Source organism: Pinus tabuliformis, chromosome Q (genome assembly GCF_031772625.1).
Source record: "Pinus tabuliformis cultivar Carrire ecotype Pingquan chromosome Q, CPIR1, whole genome shotgun sequence".
NCBI classification, from domain to species: Eukaryota; Viridiplantae; Streptophyta; class Pinopsida; order Pinales; family Pinaceae; genus Pinus; species Pinus tabuliformis.
In genome coordinates this window covers 1,338,089,100-1,338,114,190 of record NC_142296.1, presented here as the reverse complement: position 1 = coordinate 1,338,114,190, position 25,091 = coordinate 1,338,089,100, and the positions used below count along the sequence as shown (strand labels likewise).

At 35.0% G+C, this 25,091-nt stretch overlaps 2 protein-coding genes across 3 annotated transcripts in view; one reads left to right on the top strand and one right to left on the bottom strand.

Annotated features, from left to right (window-relative positions):
* Window positions 1–11,437, bottom strand: part of PFK5 (phosphofructokinase 5) — a 31,052-nt gene extending 19,615 nt beyond the window's left edge. The window contains exons 1-12 of the mRNA XM_089386263.1: window positions 11,144–11,437; window positions 10,679–11,015; window positions 7,847–7,934; window positions 7,636–7,709; window positions 6,981–7,092; window positions 6,211–6,306; window positions 5,936–6,037; window positions 5,704–5,778; window positions 3,641–3,781; window positions 3,247–3,363; window positions 3,052–3,156; window positions 2,451–2,531 (exon numbers count right to left, since the gene is read on the bottom strand). Coding sequence (XP_089242389.1) covers window positions 2,451–2,531; window positions 3,052–3,156; window positions 3,247–3,363; window positions 3,641–3,781; window positions 5,704–5,778; window positions 5,936–6,037; window positions 6,211–6,306; window positions 6,981–7,092; window positions 7,636–7,709; window positions 7,847–7,934; window positions 10,679–10,989 — 1,302 coding nt within the window. The 5' untranslated portion in view covers window positions 10,990–11,015; window positions 11,144–11,437. The remainder of the gene's footprint in view (window positions 1–2,450; window positions 2,532–3,051; window positions 3,157–3,246; window positions 3,364–3,640; window positions 3,782–5,703; window positions 5,779–5,935; window positions 6,038–6,210; window positions 6,307–6,980; window positions 7,093–7,635; window positions 7,710–7,846; window positions 7,935–10,678; window positions 11,016–11,143) is intronic.
* Window positions 1–25,091, top strand: part of LOC149224793 (uncharacterized) — a 132,851-nt gene that overhangs the window by 41,574 nt on the left and 66,186 nt on the right. The gene's annotated exons all lie outside the window — the stretch shown is intronic.

The window sequence follows — 25,091 nt, the reverse complement described above, 5'->3', positions numbered from 1 at the left end:
ATTGGCAGCCTCATTCATGGGAGTAAGAATCCTCACAATGCCTTCAGGCAACGAGGTTGGTAAGAAGAATGTACAAAACCCAAACCATGGCACAATTCAGGTTCCAAAGTTTATTCAAATTTGGAAATGACAATTTGCAATTTGTTTATCCAATTATTTCTGGAACCTTCACGGATTGACTGCATGAAGCATCAATCTTATTAGAGTGTCCCTAGGTTTATTATCTGAAGCACAATGTTTCCGCAATGAAATAATTGTCTTCTGTATCAGGTCAACCTTAGCTGCTGTTGTATCCTGCAAAAAATCTTTGAGCTAGAAAAATGATGACACGAAGAAGTTTACTTTTGGAAGTATTAAAGCTCTCCGAGTCTCCAGTAAATTTTGCAACACAGAACAATTGAATGCTAGGGCAAGGCTTTCTTGCTTGGTGCATCAATATGGGTGCTTAGTATACAAACCATAAACTATTGAAGGAAGCACTGTAGCAGGCAAAGGGAAAACAGTTTTTGATTAAAAGTCCAGGTATTACAGACTGGATTTTGCAACAGCTTATTCTGAGCTCAGCATATGTTCCACAAGTCTCATGTATTTTCAATGCAACAGTCTCTGGATTGTGCACCAGCTTATTCTGAGCTCAGCATATGTTCCACAAGTCTCATGTATATTCAATGCAACAGTCTCCGGCAACATTTTGTTTAGATCTCCTTATGATCCATTACAATATGAAAAAGCAATCCAGGTTCGTGAAAAGGAACATCATTTAGTCATTGCCAGGTGGTGATCTGATAAAGATGACCGAAAGAGTGGGCAAAAGAAAAGAGTATATTGGTAAGGCTGTGAGCTCTAACCCAATGCTTATATAATTGATGATCCTCGAAGTGCACTCAATACCCATGTTAGCCATCAGTTATTTAATAAATGCATTAAGAATGAACTCAGGGAAAACACAAGCTTCAATTACCATTCAACTGCATTTTGTTCCACACATGGATAGGCTTATCTTCATCCATAATGGCATGATCAGAGGAGGGAACATATGAATCACTCACCATCCATGCAGCATTATTTCAGAAACTAGTGGAAAATGTTGGGAAAATAGAAGGTGAGACAGAAGAAAGCATTCCTAATGGGGATCATGGACCAAAACTGTCTGTGTTTGATCTTTTATTGGTAAGAAAATAAAGAGTGATCAAAATCCAACATCCAAGAAAACCAGCAACAAGACACAGAAGGAAAAAATCAGTGTTTGTAAAGCAGAAAGAGCAATTCAACAAGGGAGCAGTAGTATTGTACATCAGAGTATGTATTATTCCCAGCCTAGAGAATTGACATTATCATACTCGGCAGCGAAGAAATTGAACACCCAGTTTGTGTTAGATCAGCTTCGTATAAATTAAACGTGACTTAGCCTTTGAATAAGGATAGCTTTGTTAGAATGAATTGCCCCCTCACTGGGGCCACCTACCACAACTGCCACTTAGTGGCAAATATTTTATATATTTTTGTGGACAGGCTTTGTTGATCAAGACTCCAAGAACAAGATTATGGGCCCCTAGTTTAGACTCTAGAGCTGACAATGGATCTCGTATTAATATTTAAGAGATATGTATCCATTTGCCTATTTATTGACATGTGCAATGAGAATGAGGGTAAGATAAATTTCAGTCTTGCAGGCATTTCTTAGGAGGGTTAGATGGACACAGAACAGCATCCATACTGCCTTAAGATAATTCTGGGCATGAGTTAGCATTCATACCCTAACAAGAGTATATTGTGTTTTTGAGGAATCATTGCTTGTTGCATTCCATCTCAGATTTATATTTTATGTTTGGACAGTTGTTCCAAGGTTCATGGATGTCATCACTTCTCCTGTTGCTGCATTTACTGCTGTTATCATCTAGAATGTAATGTCCTATTATTCGCTGAATCTATTATTGTTGCAGTAAGTGGAATTGGTTGTATTTGATCTGTAATTTCAATTAATAACAATAATAATAATAATCTAATTTCAAGGTCATGACCTAGCCAGACACCAAATTACGTATGAGATCTCCTTGTTTGTGGGACTAGGGACCCCCTCAAATTCATAACAAGGTACAAATTTGAATGGATGACATGCTCCTAATGGATGGGAGATAAATCATTTTAAAAAAGATGCCACCTTGCTTCTTGAGAATAATATAGCAATGTTCTAATTATATTTTTGCAATGATCAAATATTGGATATTTGGAGTTTCAAGGATGATAAAAAGATAACTTGCAATAGTGTAGAATTTTCTTCAAAGAGAATGAATAGTTTAATTTGCTACCACTTTCCTGCTTGCAGTACCCAAGCAATCTGAATTGATTATATCAATATCCCCTAGACGTGCCTTGCAGGTAAACATGCAGATATATTCATCTTCATTTTAGACTAACGTGAATTTTATTGGATGTTCAACGAACCATACCTGATGTTGAAGATATACCCCTATGTCTCCAAGTACAACATTTCCAGATGCATCAGTTGCGTTGATTTTTTCAAGCAAGTCCTGAAAAACTCCAAGTAAAGATAATAAGATGAAAAAAAATGACACCAAGACATTTCAAAGATGAAAAAGAACATTTTAGGTGCAATCTTAATATAAATGACACCAAGACATTTCAAAGATGAAAAAGAACATTTTAGGTGCAATCTTAATATGTATGAACTTGAAGTAGTTGTCGATTGGGTTTATCTCTGTCTGTTAGGAGGAATGATTATTATACCGTCCACCCAGGATCTATTCCCGCAGATGACATGTTGAGCTCATATCAAGTATATTGTTGTAATGGCTTCAAGCCTTGTGTTGAACAGCCTTGAGCCCTGAAGAATATCTTACCCTTGCCTATGGGCTGTAGGGTAGGGTGCTTGGTTACATGGGGGAAAATCTACAAAGTAGCTAATTCTTTATTATTACTCTTAACTTGTCTTATGTTCTACTGAGACCACCCAGTTCTTAGCAAACCATGTCTATAATCAGTAACTGCAATTCAAACTTCGATGCCATCCAAACACAAAATACCACTCACCTGTCCAGCACCTTCGGCTACACATACAACAGCTGATGCCTTTGATTCCAGCAGATTTCGAAGATGCCGCAAAACACCATCTGGTCCTTCTAAAGTAAAAGGAATCTGCATATAAAGAAGGACAAAGAAGCTTAGAATATACTCCTCGGATCAGATTACATTTTAAAGGACACAGGACCACAGTGCACAGCATACCTCAGGAATTAGGCAGACATCAATTTGTCCACTTGCAAGTGATGCATGCATGGCGATAAAACCACTATGTCTTCCCATTAATTTAACTATCCCTATACCATTATATGCACTGTGTGCCTGTTGCATAATCAAACCAAGTCAACCGATACAACAAAATGTTAAAAGTTCACCTCACAGTCTTTAGTTGTGAAGTAATTGTTATGCTGCAAAACAACCAAGTGTCATTTTGAAAAAAAATTGGAGAAAAACAGCTCATAGAACAACTTGAAGTCTTGAACAATGAGAATTTCCCTATTGTTTTGTAATCATACATTTCAAGAGTGGTGAAAACAAGTCATGATCCGAAGAGAGGATAACCTGTCTAGACACATGGATTTCAAAGAAATACATATACCTCAATATATGCAGCATTGATAGCTCGCTGGGCTTCTTCGACCGCGGTATCAAAGCCAAAAGTTTTATCCATCAGTAAAATGTCATTGTCAATTGTTTTAGGAACTCCTACCACAACTACTTTCATCCTCCTCTTGCGACACTGCAGGGAACAAAGAAGTCTTAGATTCCACATAGCTGAACTCAAAAAAATCTTTCAAATCAAGCTCTCTCAAACACATCAGAAATCAGCACAATAAACTGAAGTTCACATGGACTATGTATGCATATGTTCCATATTGTGGCTTCTTCATGTGGCATATGATGAGGATTATCAGATACAAATATCCGAAGGGGATGGTTAGACATAATACAATGAGATTCTTGCTTAAAGATACAATAGTGAGAATAATAAAAACTGTTCTTAGTTCTCTCGATAATAAGGTGTCTGGGGCACATTAACCTTTGCATCAGTTTTAGTTCTCTGTGCGTATGTGAAATAACTAAATAGGACTTGAAACAGTGGTTGATGAATGCTGATTACTAGATCAAACCAGGATCTTCAAGCCTCTAAAAGCATGTGACCAAATATATTATTTACATATTGAAGTTGTCATGGAAGAGCTATCATAGCCAAGCGATGCTGAAGGGTTCTCTGACAACAAGAACATGGGATCCATGATATAGACACTTCTCTGACAACAAGAACATGGGATCCATGATATAGACACACATAAGATCCACGTATTTGCTATAGAGAACACAAAATTGGGATGTCAGTGCTGAAGGATTCTCTGACAACAAGAATATGGGATGCGTGATATAGGCACATAGTTACTATAGAGAACACAAAAATGGGATGTTTTCAGTAGGGGACTATAGAAATACATGTGAAGCTTATCCATACTATTTTAAATGAGACATATGAAGGGTTATTACACTTATCTGTTCTATATTTGGAAATTATTCTACTTACTTCTGCCAGGCTATCTAAGCAAGAAATCATATCAATTATTTGATTGAAGTTTACTATTTTATATATCAGGTTTAAAAATATATTGCAACAAACCCTCTTTTGTCATCTTTTCTAATTTAACAATATTAACTGTTGGTGTCACACCAAATAATTACATGATACAGTCCATAGAATTTTATATAGAAGACTTAGCATCTTGCAATATCTTACAACAGTTAATCCCAGTTTTGACAGTTAGTTTTTTGTGTTTTCTGACTGAAAAATTATACCAACCGGAATATTTTACCTCATTTGCATAGATGATATCAAAATTTCAATTTATGGTGGGCCTGTCTTAGTAAGGACCATGTGCGTTGAATCCTAGCAGGTCCTCTTTATTTTTCCCCTTGGACCACTCCTGAGGCAATGATATCTGGCTAAAGAGGGGCAGTGAATTTCAGATCTATAAAAGTAGTTCCAGGGCATAACACCAATTTTGTCATTGTTGCATTAGGCATTTTATAGTTCATAATGCTTTGGAGGTTGGAGAAGACTAATAACGTATAGTTGAAGTGCTTTAAGTGAACTATAGCGTTTCCGTATTGGATATGCTTCTTTCTCTAGTTCTGTTTCTGCTAGCTGTTGTAAACATAACAAGTATAGTTTAGTAATTGAGAAATGGGCTTCATCCCAGGTCCACTTTTTGTTTTTATCTTATGAAAAAGAAATACTGTATGTAAAGGCACTTTTGATGCCTCTGAACTTTTTGTCAGAAAATCATTTTTATAAAGTCTCTTCCAAGCTTTTTTACGCTGGGAGATAACTACTAAAGCATTACATAGCTCTTTCTAAATGTAACTTTTTCATATATTCAAAACCAGTAAACATATTATAAACTATTATTTAATAAAAAGGGAAAATAAATGAATGAATGCTGCATATGCAAAGCCGACAAACTAGACCAGAAACTTAATTTCCAGGGCTCAGCATGCTATAATAATTATTGTCTTGGTTTAAAATCTTAACTGATTAATATAGTCAAAATCTATTTGTCTCCAATTGTATATAAACTAGTTTTTTATATTCCATCTTTCTTTTTTCTGAAATAAGTACAAGGAACTTAGATAAACCTCATTGTGTATAGCATTTGCCCCTGCATGGGTTCCATTACCACCTAATACGAAAAGCATATTTATTCCCCTATTCTGCAAAAACATATAATAATAATAAGTCATTAGCCACGCGAGATCAATATATCAAAAAATGTATCAAATATTTCAAAAGAAATTATTAGTGATTGTACTGCAATTTACAACTTTAACCATGGAAGCAATATACAAAGGAAACAGAATTATATCATACCTGGATACTATCCACAATTTCAGATACATTTCCACCTCCACGAGAGACCCCAAGTAGACTACCACCAGATAGATGGACATTTTGAACAACTTTTCTTGATAGCTAAAGATGGACATGGAGAAATCAATCAAATTTCCAACTAAAATAATACTTATATTACAGCATGTAGAAAAATGAAACTTTTACGTCTAAAAACCTAGGCAGAGTGTGTTTTGCAATTTTCCTCGCTTGGAAAGCATGACATGTTAGTGCTTTGCTTATCCATTAATACTCACCGGTATTTCAGGGAGGTTTTTATCAAAGAACCCACGATATCCATAGGAAACGCCAATTATATTTTTCACACCATATGTCTCAAGTGTGATAACTATCTGCATAGAGCATTAAGAAAAGATGAATCAGCTTCGTAATTCATCATGTTCTCATTTTGGTGGTGAGCACACTATTTGAAAAACTAAGTATTTAATTCCTGGCATGGCGGAAAACTCCAAAAGAGGAAAATGACGGAAGTACCAAACAAGCAAACTTAAGAATAATTTTTCAACAGAAACATCTGGGCATAGAACCCACAAACAGAGCCACATTACAAGTAAACAAAAGAATAATCTTTTGAACAGAAACATTTGGGCTTAGCACCCACAAACAGAGCCACATTACAGTTCATCACTTCACACCCTCCACACTTATCGACTAGTCATCTTTTACTGTTTTTGACTGGAACCTGCCTGCCAGGATATGAACCCGGGTCATCATTTCAACGGGCACTCCGACTTGCCGCAATAATCTTGGTCCAGTTATTACTTTATATAAATTTTACCATGCAAGACAAGTCTAAGGGGTGCTGATATTCATGTGTTAGAAACAGAAGAAAAATATGTGGATTTTCACACTGGCTTCTACATTCTTATTTCTACAGTACTAGGAAAACATTTTAAGTAAATAATTATTGTTATGTACCATCTCTGTAGTAATACCAACTTTGAAGCTAAACAATGAACATTTGCCAAAAAACAAATTAAAAAGCTTGGATATGAGAAGAACTTACCTGTCGAATCACATCATTCAAACCAGGGCAGAGTCCTCCACAGGTGACAATCGCTGCTTTCACTTCATTGGGATTGAAATAAATCTCTGGTCGGGGCCCAGCACGATGTACCCTAGAGTATGAAAGCATTCATCATAAACGTAGAAGTAGTTGTGCAGCGATTAAGAAATAGAATGGCCCATTTCTTCGAGGATAGAGCTATAAAGGAGGGAAACTCACAAATGTATAATATTGGGTCCAAAATTCAAATACATTAGAATGAGCAAGATATCCTTTCTAATATAATATGAAACTAGATATAACAATAAAATCCAGTAAGAAGCATCATGTCCTCATCAACGAAACCATAAAAGAGACAAGTACATCAATCAATTGCCAGGGCCCAACAACTTCTTTATATGAAATATATGTATCATACATTTCGTTGAAAAGGATTAATAGCAAATATAGGGAAGCCACTTTTCCAACAATATCATCAAATTCGAGGATTGACTTCTCTCAAAATGTCATGTTATATTGACAACTTTCTTTTACAAATTTAAACAATGGCAGATATCAAGAACCTATATTCCAAACCGTAAATGCAAACCAGAAAACACATCAAATTTCCTCCGTGAACGTGAAAAGGAAAAAATTGCAGCCAAAGAGGTACTACCATTGATGCACGAAAGTGCAATCAGGATCAACACACTCAGCACCAGCAGATGTTGGTGTAGCAAACTTGATGACCTGAAAATGAACGGCGGTCTCTCAAATTTCTAACAATGCTGTTTAAAACATACAAAGAATGCACTTCCACAAGGACATGCAAAGGAATTTGGTAAAATTGCTTCCGCCTAAATACAGTATATGTGAAAGAACCTTACCTTGAGTAGGACTCGGTCATCATTATGAACAAACATTTTTAATAGATCTCCTGGTGGATGTTCTGCAGAATCTTCTGGGAGAGGACAGCTGCAAACATACAAGACGAGAAATTGTTAGCTGATGTGGATATAAACTTGTTATTTTGCTAGATTGAAGCTATAATTCAACAAATGCCTATGACATAGGGATTCATATCCTGCTAAAGGGCGTTCATATTTCAATTTGTTTACCAGTTCTGACAAGTTCCAAAAGTCAAAAGAGAGTATGAACACAATATAACAGTTTGTGACTATTAATTATTTCACAAGCACTTTTCAGGTGTCTACCAGGGAACATATTTTGTTTGTGGTGCATTTTCCAATGCTTGGCCAAAATTACTCTTAAAAAAATTATAGTTGCTAACTGTTGTGTGAACGGTCACTGTTCTAATCAGATCATACATAAATTAAAAATTCAGTACTGTACACTCAAGGATTAAAGACCACAGTGAGAACGTGGGTGCATAACATACATTAAGTTACATTTGAACCCTCATTTAGAATATGGATTTACCATTTTCTAAAGAGTGTTCTTATTGTAATATGTTTACAGGCACCAATAGGCAAAAGGATGGTTTCAACACAATATTGCATATATATATATATATATATATAATATTAGGACATTTAAGAAATATGTGCATCATAATGCATATATGATACATTCTAATTTATTAGATTATGATTAAATTGTCAATGTATAAACTATAAGTCTCTAAATTTACATCACATTTACTTATGAATGATCACATAATGAAAATAGCAATATCCAAAAATCAGCCATGAGAAATTTCTAATTTCATGTTTTGTGCTTGATTGGGAGTCTCCTCCTACATAGTCGAATGACCTTAGTGCTCTTGATTAAATACAAGTTCCATACCCTAGTACCCTACGTGCTCTTGATTATTGGGAGTGTCCCCTGCATAGAGGGCTTGGTTCTCTTGATTAAACACAAGTTCCATACCCTAGTACATGACGAAATCCAATGGAAAGTGAGATCTATAATTTTACTTTCTCCATATGAAATCCAGTGAGGGCGAAACCACTCTCAAACATCCTTAGTCATTTCATAGCAATGTTAAAAATTTAAGTATAACGATGATGAAAATGAAAAATAAAGGAGAATGATGAAAATGAAAAATAAAGGAGATGAAAATGAAAAATAAAGGAGAATGATGAAAATGAAAAATAAAGGAGAATGTCACTTTTATTTTAAGAATTTAACATTACCATGAACTACATATCGCACTAGGGCCATAGGCTTGAACATTAGGCTCTCCCACTCAAAAAATCCTCTTTTTTATAACTTGAGAAGCATCCAAAAGATATTTTAGTCCCCCATTAAAAAATTAGAAGCGAAAAAATAAAAATAAAAATAAAAAAAATACAAGAAAAAGTCAATTTAGAAGAGGAAACTTCGCCGTATGACCTAGAAACGCGTTTCCGGCCGTACTGGCCACATTTCCTCCTCGAGAAATGGGCCAGTACTGCCGGAAACGCGTTTCCAGGCCATACTGTACTAGTTTCGTATCCGGCCGGAAATGGACCCTTCTCCAACGTTTCCTGCAACTTAGTCAGGGATATACCAGGAAAAATGTTGTGTTCGAACTGCATTTCTGATGCTTGCCCCAAAGTCACTCTTCAAAAAAGTGTAATTACTAATTGCAGTAGGTAGAGTGACCGTGAGTTACAACATGAATTTGACATATTAGACTGAGGTTGTCAAAGTGCCTATGAAAATGATAACTCCTGTTCTGCTAAAGGGATTTTGTGTTGCCATTCGTTTAGCTGCTCCAGCAAGACCTGAAAGACACAAGATAGCATGAACACAATATGGCAGACTTTGAAACATGTTTTACCCATACTGCTCGTACTGCGTTTTCTAATGCTCACCTGAAACGGCTGTTTCTAAAAGTATAATTACTAATCCCAGTGTGAACAATCAATGCTGTAATCAGATAAGCTAAATGTTAATCCATGCTACTCAAAGACAAAAGCATGAAACACCCAAAGTTCAGCTACAAAGAAAGGGTGATTTGGCGAGTGCCCTGGGTCACCTGGACTGTTACGAACAAAATTCTGGACAACTAGATCACTCTCTGAAATTTCTAAATGGTCAATGTGAAACCCCAAGCCATGGTGACAACAAGAGTGCCTAATAAGCATATTGAGTCTGGGCTTCGCCAACTCAAAAAAAAAAAAAAAAAAATTATGTCAAGGTGGTGAGTTCAGTGAGTCCTGTCAACTGTCATTCAGCATCCAATGTTGCAATGATATTCGCTTTTCTCATTCTCATAATGGTAAGAAAAAAGACTAGTCATAGCCCAATATTTGCCAACGATGAAACATAAAGTTTCCCAACAATTATCAGAAGAACTCTTCCAACAATGTAGTAAAACAGTGAGGAAACCATATTTCTAGTCATTATAATTCAAAAAAAAGCACAAAGTGCCAATAAGGCTATGGTTCAGCGGTGATGGCAGTAGTGTGTCAGGAAACCTGCCAAAGTTGATTTTTTCCAAAAACAACAAATAAGCAGTTGTGAGCAGGTACAATTCTAGGGAAAGTTTGCTCAACAGTACCCCCGATCGCAGCAGCTTAGCCACACCAAAGTGCTTGGGATTGTTGGTTCACCCTTCAAGGGTGGTCTTGCCAGGAAAAATGGGGCCTGACATATCCAGGACAATCTTAATGCTTATGGGAGTTTAAAGGAATCACTTTACAAAAGAAAAGAAAAAAGCGTAAAATTCATATTTCCAGTCAGTAACAGCGAAATGTGAATCACAAAATTACCTGTTTTTGATACAAAAGGTAGTCTGTATTGGCTTGATATCGAGCAGATCGGTCAAATGGGGAAGCTTGAACCTCTCCTCAAAGTCCTTCGCCCACGCCTCACTGTCAAAACTGGCAGGACCCTTCTCTGCTAACGCGGCTGCCACATCAACCACCCTTCTCCCACCATATCCCGTTCCCAATCCCTGTGCTTTTAGCACACGTGGCATTTTGGGAAGGAAAGCAGACCCATAGGGTTTACCAGATTGCAGGGGTGGCAGGCTCCCATAACTCTGAGTAGTGCAGAAATTGGGATTGATGGAACACGCCATCACCTTAAATGCCTATAAACAGACCTCTGCAATACATATATCAGCTTTTTCTCATTAAATGTTGGACACTTATTCCGCCAATCTCAAGCCTTCAATGTAATCAGATCACCGAAAAAGTAACAGCGATCAAAGCTAAAATACAGCAGATACATACCTACACAGAACCTGCAGCAGAAAGGTTGATTATGTGATTACAGATTTCTCAGTCGGGTATCACGTTTCTCTGTTGGGGATCGCAGAAAAATCAGCGGAAGAAAAACAATACCCACGGGCAACGTAGTATCTAGGGGCCAAAGTACATAAAATATTGAATTTTTCTTTAATTATCGAAGCTCCTTTATAAATAGCTGGAATTCAGCGCTTCCCAAGATAAATTTTGGAATTTTGTTCTTCTTTTTCTTCTGCACATAAATTTAAATGGCATTGGTGCGTGTCGAGATACCGATCCCTCGCCATTTGTTTTTAACATCGGTGGTTGGCGTTCCGGGTCAACCCCGTTATTAACCGCCTTCTAACTGACCTATTATTAGAGTATATTTTTGTTATTGATTTAAATTGTTAGGATAAATATTTATCACATTGCTATGTTTAGTGCGTGTTTGGGGTATAAGTTGAGTGATTATGCACATGTTTAGGGTGTGTTTGTTATAAAGTGCAGTTGGCTTTTATATTTTAAGCTCTTTTTTATATATTTTAAGTAAGATGTATGATATTTTTAAATAATTTTGAATTTAATTGAGAAGATAAATAATATATGATGTGGTGTTTTATTAAAGTATTTTTGTTATGAAGGGGTTGGTTTGATATTGTGTAGGTATAATTATGTTATGAGGTGGTGTAATTTAGATTAGGTGAGATTTTGAGTGATTTTGACAATTTAGATACCTTTGTGTTATGCTTTTCAAAGCAAGTTAGAGATGATCAATGAAATTTCTATACCCAAAGGTGATTTTGACAACTTAGATACCCCTGTCATGCCTTTTAAAGCAAGTTAGAGATGATCAATGAAATCTCCATACCCAACAGATCACACTTTTTAAGGAAAAGCTAATTTCATAAGTTACAAAAAAAAGTAATGAAAAAAATGAATTTAATATATTTTATTTCTTTATATTATTTAAGATTTATTAATAATATTTGACAATAGTTTCAAAGATTATTTTAATTTTATTTTTTATAATAGTTATTTAGCAAATTTACACCTGACAAACTTTAATTTTATATTTAAATTGTTAAGTTTATAAAAATATAGGGTTTAAATTTCAAAGTATTGAATGTAATTGTCCAGGAGACCTTGGATATACAGTGATTGGGTGCTTTGTTAAAGTATTCCTTGATGTGAAGTTATAGGTTCAATTCTTCGCCCCAATGAGGGTGATATATTGGACATGATGAATGAAGATGTAATCCCACTAAGCTATTAAAAAAAACAACAACAAACTAACTTTGAATGCAATTAAAACTCAAGAAAAGTAATTTAAACAATATCAAATATAATCTTATTGTAAACTTGCAATTATTTACCATTCACTATTAAAAATAAATAAATAAATTGAAATTTATCAAATTATACATATCACAATGACAAAGTGATTTCTAAAATCACAAATCAACTAATACTTTGTTGTGTGACATAATCTCATTTATGTTTCTAAGTTTTTTAACACCAACCTAGATCCATCTTAACCCCTGATTTATCAAGTGCCGAGAGGGATCAAACCTCTCAAGGTGCAAACGTCTTTTTTGAGTGCAAAACTTGAGGAAAGGTTTGCAACTCGAGAGATTTGATCTCTCTTGGTGCTTGATAGATCCAGGGTTAATATGGCTCTAGGATGGTTTCAGTCATGTGTGGTCATACAAAATTTGTTGAACATCTAATTATTTTGATCATTTTAAATATGTTAAATATGTCTAAGATTAATTTGGTCAATTTAATTTTAAATTTGCTTAGTTACTTTAGTTTGTTGAGATGAGAAAGATTGTTAGTAACTTGAATGATGAAATCAAAATTTTGAGTGCAAAGTGACAATGTAACAATGTTGAATGATAGAAAATGTGAATAAGAATATAGTCAATTACAAACAATCTTCATTGTGATCAATCTGAAACTATTTTCTTCTATTGTTCTTATTGTCACACCTATTGGTTTTGTCATTTTCTCATATCGATCATATGAAAAGAGCAGTTCAAATCATAGATCATTCAAATTTTTAACTCGAGCCACTGTAGTAAACACCATGCCTTGTCTATGTTACTCTCCAATATTAGTAGTAGTTTTCTCCAAAGTCTATCATTGTGACTTATGGAGTGTTAAACCCCAAATAATTTTCAATGGTAGTTATTTTCTATTATCTCATTTGAATGCAAAGTGATTAACAATGTTGAATGATGGAAAATGGGAATAATAAGAATGTAGCCAATTACAAATAGTTTACAGTTTTAGGAAGAAAACATTTTGGGTAAGTATAGTTTACAGTTTTAGGAAGCAAACATTTTGGTAAGTGAACATTTTATTTGGGATGAAAATTTAAGTATTGTATTTATGATTGAATTATTATAACACATTATTCAATGCATGTCATGAATAATTTGTATGTGCTTACACTGAGAGAGAGTGTGTATGTTTTGGGGGTGAGAAGGAGAGGCAAGGGGAAATAAAGATATAGATGGGGGGACGAAGAGAGAGGCAAAGACATGGAGGGAGGATGAGATATAGATATGGAGAGAGGAGTGTTGGAGAGAGAGAGGGTGGGGAAAGGGAGCAGGAGAGACAGAGAGAGAGAGATATGGAGATAGAGTGTGTATGTTTTGGGGGTGAGATAGAGAGATAAAGAAGGAGAGACAATGGGAGATAGAGATATAGATGGAGGGGGAAGATATGTGCTTACACTAAAATCAATGCACACTGTTAATCTAATTACTTTGAAATTAATTTACATCATACATCTAGTTGCACCAAATCATAAATCAGCATCTACACTAAAATCAATGCATCTAGTGCAAACAATCAAATAGGATTAGAAATCAACATCTACATTGAAATTAATGCATCTAGTGCAAAGAATCAAATAGGATTAGAAATCAACATCTACACTAAAATCAATCCATCTAGTGCAAGCAATCAAATAGGATTAGAAATCAATATCTACACTGAAACCAATGCATCCAGTGCAAGCAATCAAATAGGAGTAGAAATCAACATCTACACTGAAATCAATGCATCTAGTGTAAGGTATTAAATAGGATTAGAAATTGACATCTACACTAAAATCAATGCATCTAGTGCAAGCGATCAAATAGGATTAGAAATCAACATCTTCACTGAAATCAATGCATCTAGTGTAAGGTATTAAATAAGATTAGAAATTGACATCTACACTGAATCAATGCATCTAGTGCAAGCGATCAAATAGGATTAGAAATCGACATCGACACTAAAATCAATGCATCTAGTGCAAGTGATCAAATATGATTAGAAATCAACAACTACATTGAAATCAAAATACATTTATTTTAGTGAAAAACTAAAATATTCATGACTTTCTAGATCTAACTTCTATGTTTGTATTTGTTTATGTGCGTTTATTTCTTCTTCCCTCTCTCTCCACCTCCCATTATGTTTCTATCTCCCCCCCTCTCCTTCTCTCTCCCCCTCTCTCCCCCATCTCTCTCTCTCTGCCTCTCCCTCCCTTTCTCTATCTTTCTCTTCTTCCCTCTCTCCCTCTGCCATATATCTATATCTCCCATTGTCTCTTTATCTTAGCCCCCAAACATATACACTCTCTCTCCATATCTATATATCTATCTATCTCTTTGCCTCTCTCTTATGCCCTCTCTCACCCCTTCATCTATATCTCTATCTCCCCTTTTCTCTCCTTCTCACCCCCAAAAAATACACTCTCTCTCCATATTTATCTACCTCTCTCTTCGCTCCGCCCCCCGCCCCCCCCCCCCCCTCTCTCTCCATCACCATCTCTCCATCTCTCCCTTGTCACTCCCTCTCCCTCTCTACCTTTCTCTCTATATGTCTTTCTTCCCCTTCTCTCTTCCTTCCTCTCTCTTCCTTTCTCTCCCACCTCCCTTTGTCTCTCCCCCATCACTCTCTCTCTCTCTCTCTCCACCCTCCAATTCTATCACTATCTCCCTCCTTCTCTCCTTCTTGCTCTCCCCCTCTTTTTCCCCTCCATATCTATGTCTCCATGTCTCTTTCTTCCCCTTCTTTCCCTATCTCTATCCTATCATTTTCTCTCTCTTCCCTCATCTCCTCTCTCCCTCATTCCATCTCTATCTCTCCCTTGTCACTCCCTCTCTTTATCCACCTCTATCTCTCAAAGTATTTGTTCTTGCCTCACTCTCTTCCCCCATGTATCCTCCTCTCTCTCCCTGCCTCTCCCACCTCTTTGTCCCTCTCCCCCACTCTATTCCTCCTCCATCTCACTCTATTTCTTAAATATGATCCCATTGTATTGTATTTAAGAAAGTATCTAAAAAAACATAATTGGTTGTAAAATATTAAACCTATATTTTGAATCAATCATGTCAAAGAAAATACAATAATAAAAAACTTAAAAGAATCATGCATTATCTTTCCTAAGAATGTCTTACTAACGCACACATTTACTAGATTAACCATGTATAAAAAGGTTATGGATCAACTTTTGTTAGGATATTCCGACACATAGGAAATAGTTAAGTTCAACTTGGTCTAGTATAGAGTTAGGTATAGAGTTAGGTAAAGTGTGTTTCTTTACCGTTGTACATTTTGTAACTTACAATCCGACGCAATCCGACGGTCACGATGTGTAGTGATCCGACGGTTCACTCTCTCCTCGGTATTACCGACACTTGATCCGTGGCTTGACACCCGATTGGTCCATGAGTTCTATTTAAAGCACATGGAGGGTCATTGTTCGGGTAATCCGTCTATGAGAGAAAGCTTATGTAAATTTTCATTCTTTGATTAATAAATTGCCTGAAGTGGCCACGTTGGCTCAGGCCGTGGACTGTTTCCCTCTTTGAGGGTTTTAACCACGTCAAAAATACTGGTGTATTGATTTGAGATCTGGTTGTGAGCGGTGTCCTTTTGGTGTTCTTTCCGAGGAACTTACCCTGTAAATTCCTCAAGAAATTTATGTCGACTTAAGAAATCTCTTTATGGTCTCAAGCAAGCTCCTCGGGCTTGGTATGCCAAAATGGACAGCTTTCTTTTAGAATCTGGCTTTTCTAGGTGTTATTCTGACAATACTGTCTACACCAAGAAAGTGGGCAACTCTCTTATCATCCTTGTTCTTTATGTTGATGATCTTATTCTTACTGGTAGTGATCCCAACCTTATAAACCATGTGAAGTCCAGCCTTAAAAAGAAATTTGAAATGACAGACTTAGGACACTTACACTATTTTCTCGGTCTTCAAGTCTTGCAATCCAAGGAGGGTATTTCCCTTTCCCAGTCCAAGTATGTTTGTGATATTCTTCGTCATTTTCACATGGAAGACTGTAAGCCAGCCCCTTCTCCCTTTCAGTCTGGAGTCAAACTTTCAGTCTCTTGTACTTCTCCTGAAGTTGATGCTACCTTATACCGTCAACTTGTAGGAAAACTCTTGTATTTAACCCATACTCGTCCTGACCTTTCCTTTGCTGTTGGCCTTGTTGCTCGTTTTATGCAAAACCCCCGTGAAAGTCATTGGAAAGCAGCTAAAAGAATACTTCGTTATGTTCGAGGTACAGTACAGTTTAGGATTCATTACAGTGCCAAAGCAGCTCCTCTATTAGTTGGTTTCACTGATTCTGATTGGGCTGGTGACCCTGATGATCGGAAGTCTACTGCCGGTTATGTCTTCACTCTTGGTTCAGGACCTATTACATGGGCTTGTAAGAAACAGGCTGCCATTTCTCTTTCGTCAGTAGAAGCAGAGTATCGTGGTGCCGTGGAAGCCAGTAAGGAAGCCTTGTGGCTTCGTCAGATCCTATCAGATTTTGGCTTTGAGCAGCAGCATCCAACCACACTTTGGTGTGATAATCAAAGTGCCATTCAGCTATGCAAAGATCCAGTCCAGCATCAGCGCAGCAAACACATTGAACTACACATGCACTTCATCAGAAAGCTCATTCATGACCATGTTCTTGAAGTGCAATATTGTTCAACAGATGATCAGGTTGCAGACATCTTCACAAAGGCTCTCACAGAGGCGAAGTTCACTAAACTTCGATATATGCTTGGAGTTCAGGAAGTTGTCACTAAGGGGGGATAGGCTCTAGTGCCTCCTTCCTTCTCCTATTGTGTCATATTTGTAAATCCTTCAATCCTATCCCAAGTTGTTCTTAAGGGGGGATGTTAGGATATTCCGACACATAGGAAATAGTTAAGTTCAACTTGGTTTAGTATAGAGTTAGGTAAAGTGTGTTTCTTTACCGTTGTACATTTTGTAACTTACAATCCGACGGTTCACTCTCTCCTCGGTATTACCGACACTTGATTCGTGGCTTGACACCCGATTGGTCCATGAGTTCTATTTAAAGCGCATGGAGGGTCATTGTTCGGGTAATCCGTCTATGAGAGAAAGCTTATGTAAATTTTCATTCTTTGATTAATAAATTGCCTGAAGTGGCCACGTTGGCTCAGGCCGTGGACTGTTTCCCTCTTTGAGGGTTTTAACCACGTCAAAAATACTGGTGTATTGATTTGAGATCTGGTTGTGAGCGGTGTCCTTTTGGTGTTCTTTCTGAGGAACTTACCCTGTAAATTCCTACAACTTTAACTTAAAAAAAAAAAAAAAAAAGAGTTATAAATGAATGTTATAAATAATAACGAGGAACTTATTAGAATTGGAATAATCTCAAATCCCTAGGAAATTGGTGGGTGGGCACCAATTTAATTTTTTAAATTTATTAAAAGTGATGGACCATTTTGCTAAATAAAATTTGCTTATATATAAATGAATACTATAAATAATAATGATGAACTTATAGCCCCAAGGGTTAGCTCAATTGGTTAAAATCATTGCCTCGCCATTTAGGAGGTCACAGGGTCCATTCTGCTTGAAGCCCTTGGGGTTAGGCCTTGCTAGTGAGCCGTGGGGCTAGATTCCCTTCGGGGTCGATCAACCTAGATTTTTTCGTGGACATAGCGACCACCTGTTGACCAAGGTGTCCGTGAACCACAGCCAAAAAAAAAATAATGAGGAACTTATCATGGAAGAACATATTAGAATTGGAATAATCTCAAATCCATAGGAAATTGGAAGCCACTTGGCACACATCTAATTTTTTAAATTTATTAAAAGTCAATGCAACCTAACAAACTCTTTAATACACTAGAGTCGTTGATAAGCATTAAGACTAAGCATATGTTGAACATATTCCCTTGAGAATCAATCTAGGCCCTTAATTAAAAAAAAATCAACAGATCCTCATCTGCCTTAAGTTGAAATAAGAAGTCTTCGACAATTATATAAATTTCACATATGTATATATAAAAGTATTCTCATTTTTAATTTATTAACCTCGATTTAATCTCTATGGTAATATTTTTAGTAGTTGTGGATGGAGGGTTTAGATATACCTCAAAAGTAATTATAACTCTTTTGCTTTTAGATTTAATTAAAAAATGTTATAAAATTAACTTTAAAATAAAGTATTTTTAAAATATTTTGATTTTGAAACAAGTTATGGTTTTTGGGCATGTGGTGTTGATAAGCCATGATATTGGCCCATGGTATTATAAAGCAGTAATTAAAAGCCTAGATCCATAACATAATAATCAAAAGCCTAGCTAGCCCATGATATTGATCAACCATGGTATTAGCCTATGGTATTATGATTATCTTCCCTCCTCTCCCTCTCTCTATATTTCTATTATGGGTATTAACTCATGGTATTGTAAAACAACCTATTTGGAAGTTATGTAAAGACCCAACTATAGGTCCTCTAACTACTACTACACTCGTTCAGATAAATTTCGCTAATTTTCATAACAAGGAAAATTTCAGGTTTATAAAACATCATAAGCATGAACATAAATTAATTTAATCTACAACATGTATAATGTGTAACAATTTATCTGCAACATGTATAACTTGTAATAATTTACATAACTAAAATAAATGATGGATAATACATGTTCTAATAGCTTAATTGAGATGCTCTTGAGCTCTATGCTCCTCTTGACTACCTGACTGGATTTGTCTCCCAGCCAACTAGGAAGTAATTCCTAGCTCAGGAAACCTCCACAGGTTCCCTAACTCTCCAAGCCCAAGTTCAACCAAATGTAGTGTGTCCAAGTTAAACAAACACTCTCTTTCTCTCCCTTCTCTTTTCTCCGCCTTCCTCCCAAAACAAAATCCTCCAAAACCACAACCAAAACCAAAACCAAGACCAAAGATTCCCCCCTCCTCTCATCATCCTTCCCATTTTATGCCTCTTCCTCCCATCCACCTCAACCACCTATCATTAATGTCATAACTACCCCCTCATCCTTTCATTTGACTTTTCTTACCATATCTTCTCCCAAGTAAATAGGAAGGGACATTTTGGGGATAAGATATGGATATTTAATTTGGTAATTAATTGGAGAGGACCATATATTCTTCCAAGTAAATTTGAGAGGAAATTTTGGGGATAAGATATGGATATTTAATTTGGGACTTAATTTGGGAGGACCATATCTTTTTCGAAGGAGATTTTGAGAGGACATTTTGGGGATATAGATATTTAAATTGGAATAATGGAAGGAGACCATATCCTATCCAAGATTAAATTTGAAAAGAAAAATTGGGAATTGAATAATAACAATAATACATTTTATATCAATAAATAAAAATTACAGTTTTCCAAATGAAGGTATTTACCAATATTTCTTGATAATTATGAATCAATATTTTCAGGTAATTTAAACACTAATAAAATCTGCATAATAGGATTAAGTGGGGCATTACAAGTTAATAATATCTATGGTAAATATTCATGATTAAAAATATTGTTATATTGTAAATATTACATTTTATCAGCTTATTAATTAAATTTAAAGATGGTCATGAACCATTCCTTATCTAAACAATTCTTCGTAATTATTATTATTATTATTATTATTATTATATATATTTCACATCTAGCACGTGAGTGCATGACGCGCTGGTGGGGGCGGTAGGCTTTCGCACCGCCTAGCCAGGATCGATTCCTGCCGGTGCCGCGCGCTGCTGCTGTAGCATTTGATTCAATGATGACGTATGTTTCCGATGTGTTCCAATGTTGACGTATTCAGCACGTATTCTGCTCCCTTCGGCGATATTGTATGAGGAAATCTGCTCGCTTCGGCGATATATGATGTATTGTGATTGTTCAGCGGGGATTTCACTCCCCCACTAAAAAAAAAAAAAAAAGAAATATTTCACATCTCACACCCACACATTTACCTTATACTGGGTTGTAGAGCGTCTCTTGGCGCAATGTGGTTGAATTACAAGTAATTTTTTAATATGAGAATAGATTCCAATAAGTTATGTACCTATCTTAGTAATCATTTGGTTTGACTAAAAAAGAGGAGGATTTTGGTAACCAATTAGCAAAGAAAAATGAAAAGAGGAAGATTTTGAGGAATCAATTACCAAAGAAAATGAGGAAGATGTTAGAATTATTTTTGCTTTTCATCTTAACAGAAAAGGTAAAAAAAAATTTTAGTTGGTTAATTATAAATTAATTTAATATTGATTATAAAATAATTACAATATTAAATCAGCAAAACATAATGTTATGTAATTAAAGTAAAACTTATTTAAATATTTCTTAGTAAACTATAACATCATTTATACTCAACGTATTTTAAATATGGAAACAAAAAATTGCTTTTTAGTATTTTTAATAAACATATTTTTTAAATATGGAAATAAAAAATTTATAAAAAATTGCATTACAAAATAGTTTGTTAGTTAATTTTAACACTGTCTTTTCAAATATAAAATATGAATATTCGTATTATGGTAAATTCACTTTTTAATCACTCAAATTAAAATCAATTATTCAAAAACCCTTAACTTACATGTAAAAAAAAATCTAATATACATCATTTTATTAAAACTAATACATAATTAGTTCACAGAAGTAACTTAATTGGTGATTGTGTTATAATAAAATATTGTGTAAACAATAAGATTCAAAATTCATATGCATAAAAAACTCAATTCATATGCATGAAAAACTCTAAAAATAAAATAAAATTGACTAATAGAAATTGATTCTTTTAACTCAAAGTTCATTCTTCAAAACTAACTTCTTTTATCTCAAAATTAATTAAAAATATATTCTCCCAAAGACTTCGGTTGACATCTATCATGCTCAAATCCCTCAATAGATCAGAGAGCAGATAGATGAGGTTGAATCAAACTTAATGGGGAATGGATTTGTTCATCGAATTTTGAAGTGGTGGACGATGTGTCTGCATGGGTATTGAATGCTAGCCACACCCCTGGCAAATAAAATGAACATATGTATATTGTTGATCTCTATTGACGCATGAAGGCTCTTCATAGTAGGGTCCCACTCGATAGGAATGACACCAAAGAGGATATTCCACTAATCCAATGTGGTGTTGCAGTTAAGACTAATCCATATCATGGAGGTTGTTGATCCCAAAAATGCACCGAGCCACTCTAGTCGTAATGCTTTGTTGCCCATTGAGGTGGATGTCTCTATTTCCACTTAGTTTTCTTAAATTTCCATTTAGTTTTCTAAAACCTTAACTACTTATGGTTAATTTTGATTTTTAAAAGTATGATTAATAAGGCTGATAAGATAGTTTTTTTTAGGTATTTATAGTTTGTTGGTTTTATGAAGCTCGCAAATATTTAAAACTTATTTTGTATGATCTTGTTATTGGACGACTTTTTTTGGAGTTTTAGTAAACTTTTGTTTTGTCAATGGTCTCATTTCCGAAGCAGTGAGTAGCGAAATTTTAAGAGCAAAATTTTGCAAATGTGCTATTTTTTGGACATTTTCTGAACAAAAAAATATTCGTTAATTTAGTTAAAAATTAGATTAAATGGATGATATTTGCCAAAATTTACCAATTTTAATAGTAAATTACTTTTTTTAATTAAATATTCACTTACATTCTATACTTGTGAATTTTGAAATTAGAATAGTCGCCTACAATATTATATATAAGAAATTATTTAATCTATACTTGTGAATTTTGAAACTAGAATAATCACCTACAATACTATATATAAGAAATTATTTAAATCCTTAAAAAATGAGTAGTGAACCACTGCAAAATAAAAACAAATTATATATCTAACTAACAATTACTAATAAAATTATTGATTAAAAAAAATTATACAAAAAATATATAAATTATGAATAAATTTATTTTCTTTACCATTTGAAAAATATATGAAAATATCTTTTATTTACATATATATAGAAAATAATATTGATTTTTGTAGAACATGGAAAAGCATCTATTATAAGTTGTCTTTTCTTTTATTGTAAAAACATATAAAATGTATGTCTACATATAGTGTTAACTCAAAAAATTTGGAAGAGAAAAAGTTATATCTGATTTTTATTTACATTTACATGAAAATTAATATTTAGTCAAAGGTAGAAGTTATGGTCTACAGGGTCTTGGATAGATGGTGATCGGGTGCTCTGTTAAGACACTCCTTGACGTGAAGTCACCAGTTTAATTCCCTGCTGTGATTGGGATGATATTTTGGACATGATGATGATGTAGTCTCATCCAATTTTACAAAAAAAAAATGTAGAAGTTATGGATCTCTAGTCTTAGAGGTTTAGGCTGGCTAGCTAGACTATCGAGAGTAGTCTTGTTAAAATTCTAATGTATTCATTAGTGAATTGGGGTTTGGGGTGTATAGTGCTAGAGCTAGAATCATTCGCCTTTACTAGAGAGTGGGGGTTTGGTGTACGGGCATGGTTTTGTGAGCATTTAAGGTAGCCTTGAAGAGACTCAAACTTTGGACTTGGGATTTTGAGAGGGGAATTACATTAGCCTCCCTTTGAAGTGACCAATCCCAAAAACAGAATGACTTGAGGCATGGATAAGAAGGGGAATCCATATATTTTGGCTCTGGGGAGCAAGACAAGAATATGGGGCAAAGAAAGTTGTCAATATGGAAAGGCCAGACAAGTGCAAGGCTCCCATGACTTGAGTCCAGCAAGAAATGAACAAGGATGGAAATTTGTCACCATAATTAGTCTCTAAAAGCTAAGTAAGCCATTTATTGGTGTGAAGAACTAAGGCTCCCATGGCTCGACTCCAGCAAGATATGAATGAGGATGAGAATTTTCCACCACAATTAGTTTCTCAAAGCTAAGTAAGCCATTGATTGGTGTGAAGAACTAATTAAAAACAAAAGAGAAGCCATGTTCAATGAAAATACTAAGAAGGAGCTATTGGGGTGGGTAATTAATCTTGGCTATTCACAAAACAATGACAGTAAGTTCTATCAAAGAATTAATTAGTATGGAACAATGTTATCAGAATCAGACTGGAATCGGTGGAATCAGCCGATCTAACTGGTTTGGCGACCAAACTGGTCTGGTTCAAGGTTTGGAACTAGAAATGGTTGGTTCGATGTTGAACTGGCTGAATGAACTGGTAATTTAGCATTGAACCGAACTTTTACATTGAACTAGTTGGTTTTGTACTAATCGGGTTGGTTCCATATAAGTTGATCAAAGATGTTTGAAACACAATTTTTTAAGGAAAAAACAAGGATTTTTGTGTGGGGCAGCCTAATATTCAAGCCTACGACCCTAATATTGTTATATAATTAATGGTAATGTTAAATTCTTAAAGTAAAAGTGACATTCTCCTTTATCTTTCATTTTCATCATTTTGCTTGAATTTGTAACATTACCATGAAATGACTCTGGATGTTTGAGACTAGTTCCAAATTTATTGGATTTCATATGGAGAAAGTAGAATTTTAGATCTCAATCAAAATCTAGCAGACCTAACAGTTTTTTCAGGATTTCAGGATTAGGGGGATTGCAATGTTTCCATCAGATTTGGTCATGTACGAGGGTATGGAACTAGTATTTAATCAAGAGCACCAAACCCTCCATGTACCTTGATGTTAGTGGCATTGGTTTTCAAACTCCTCTAACACAACCCTACCAAAAATGTACCCATCACTCAAACAAAATCTTGACTCGACATGCTACGTTTTTTCTATCTTATTTTAATGCTCAGATGGTGATATTATAATGAAAATCCCAATATAGGCAATGATTTTGATGATAGGTAGGCATATGTTGTAGCATGATCTTTTTGGGATGCTAGAGGCCATCTAGAGCATGTTTGTTGATGTATTTTTAGGTTATAGATGGATTGCACTTGATGTTATTTTGGTCATGTGCACACTTACATGCTATATAAATGAGAACTTTTGCTTATTTGTACATAAATGATTTAGGTTCATATGGATGCAAATGAATATATATGTTTTTCTTTAAAATTTGAATATTTTATGTGTTTTTGGTCAACCGGTTTTTTGGTCCAGTTTTTTTACCAATTATTGTCTAGTTCCAGTCAGTTCCCGGTTCAGAGGATTTTCCATTTAAGTCACCAGTTAGATTATGATAACATTGGTATGGAAAGTCAAGGCACTACTAGTCCAGGGCAAGGAATATAGAGTTTTACTATAACAACAACTTATCAACGAATTGGCACCAATGAAGAAGCAAAATGAGATGATAAAGAAAATAAGAATCCTTGCATTGACGTTATGCCTTTAGAGTTAGGTTCAAGAGATATGGTACAATGGGAGCTCTTGGACATGGGAAGGACATCAAAACCTTGTAAATCCTATCAAGATCAAGGAACAAGATAAAGATGAATCATTTCGAAAGAAAATCATCCCAAAAAATGATTAGAAAATTTTAATTGGATAACCTAGTTCTTTGTGAATATTCATACTCATCAATATTTATTTATTTAATTTTTAAGATACAATTAATAAAACCTTTCATAAAAAATAAGCATATACATATAAAAACCACTCTTACTTATCACATATTATGATAATAATTTTCACATTTATTATGAATTTTTTATATCTAGGGATCTAAATTTTATAAAAACA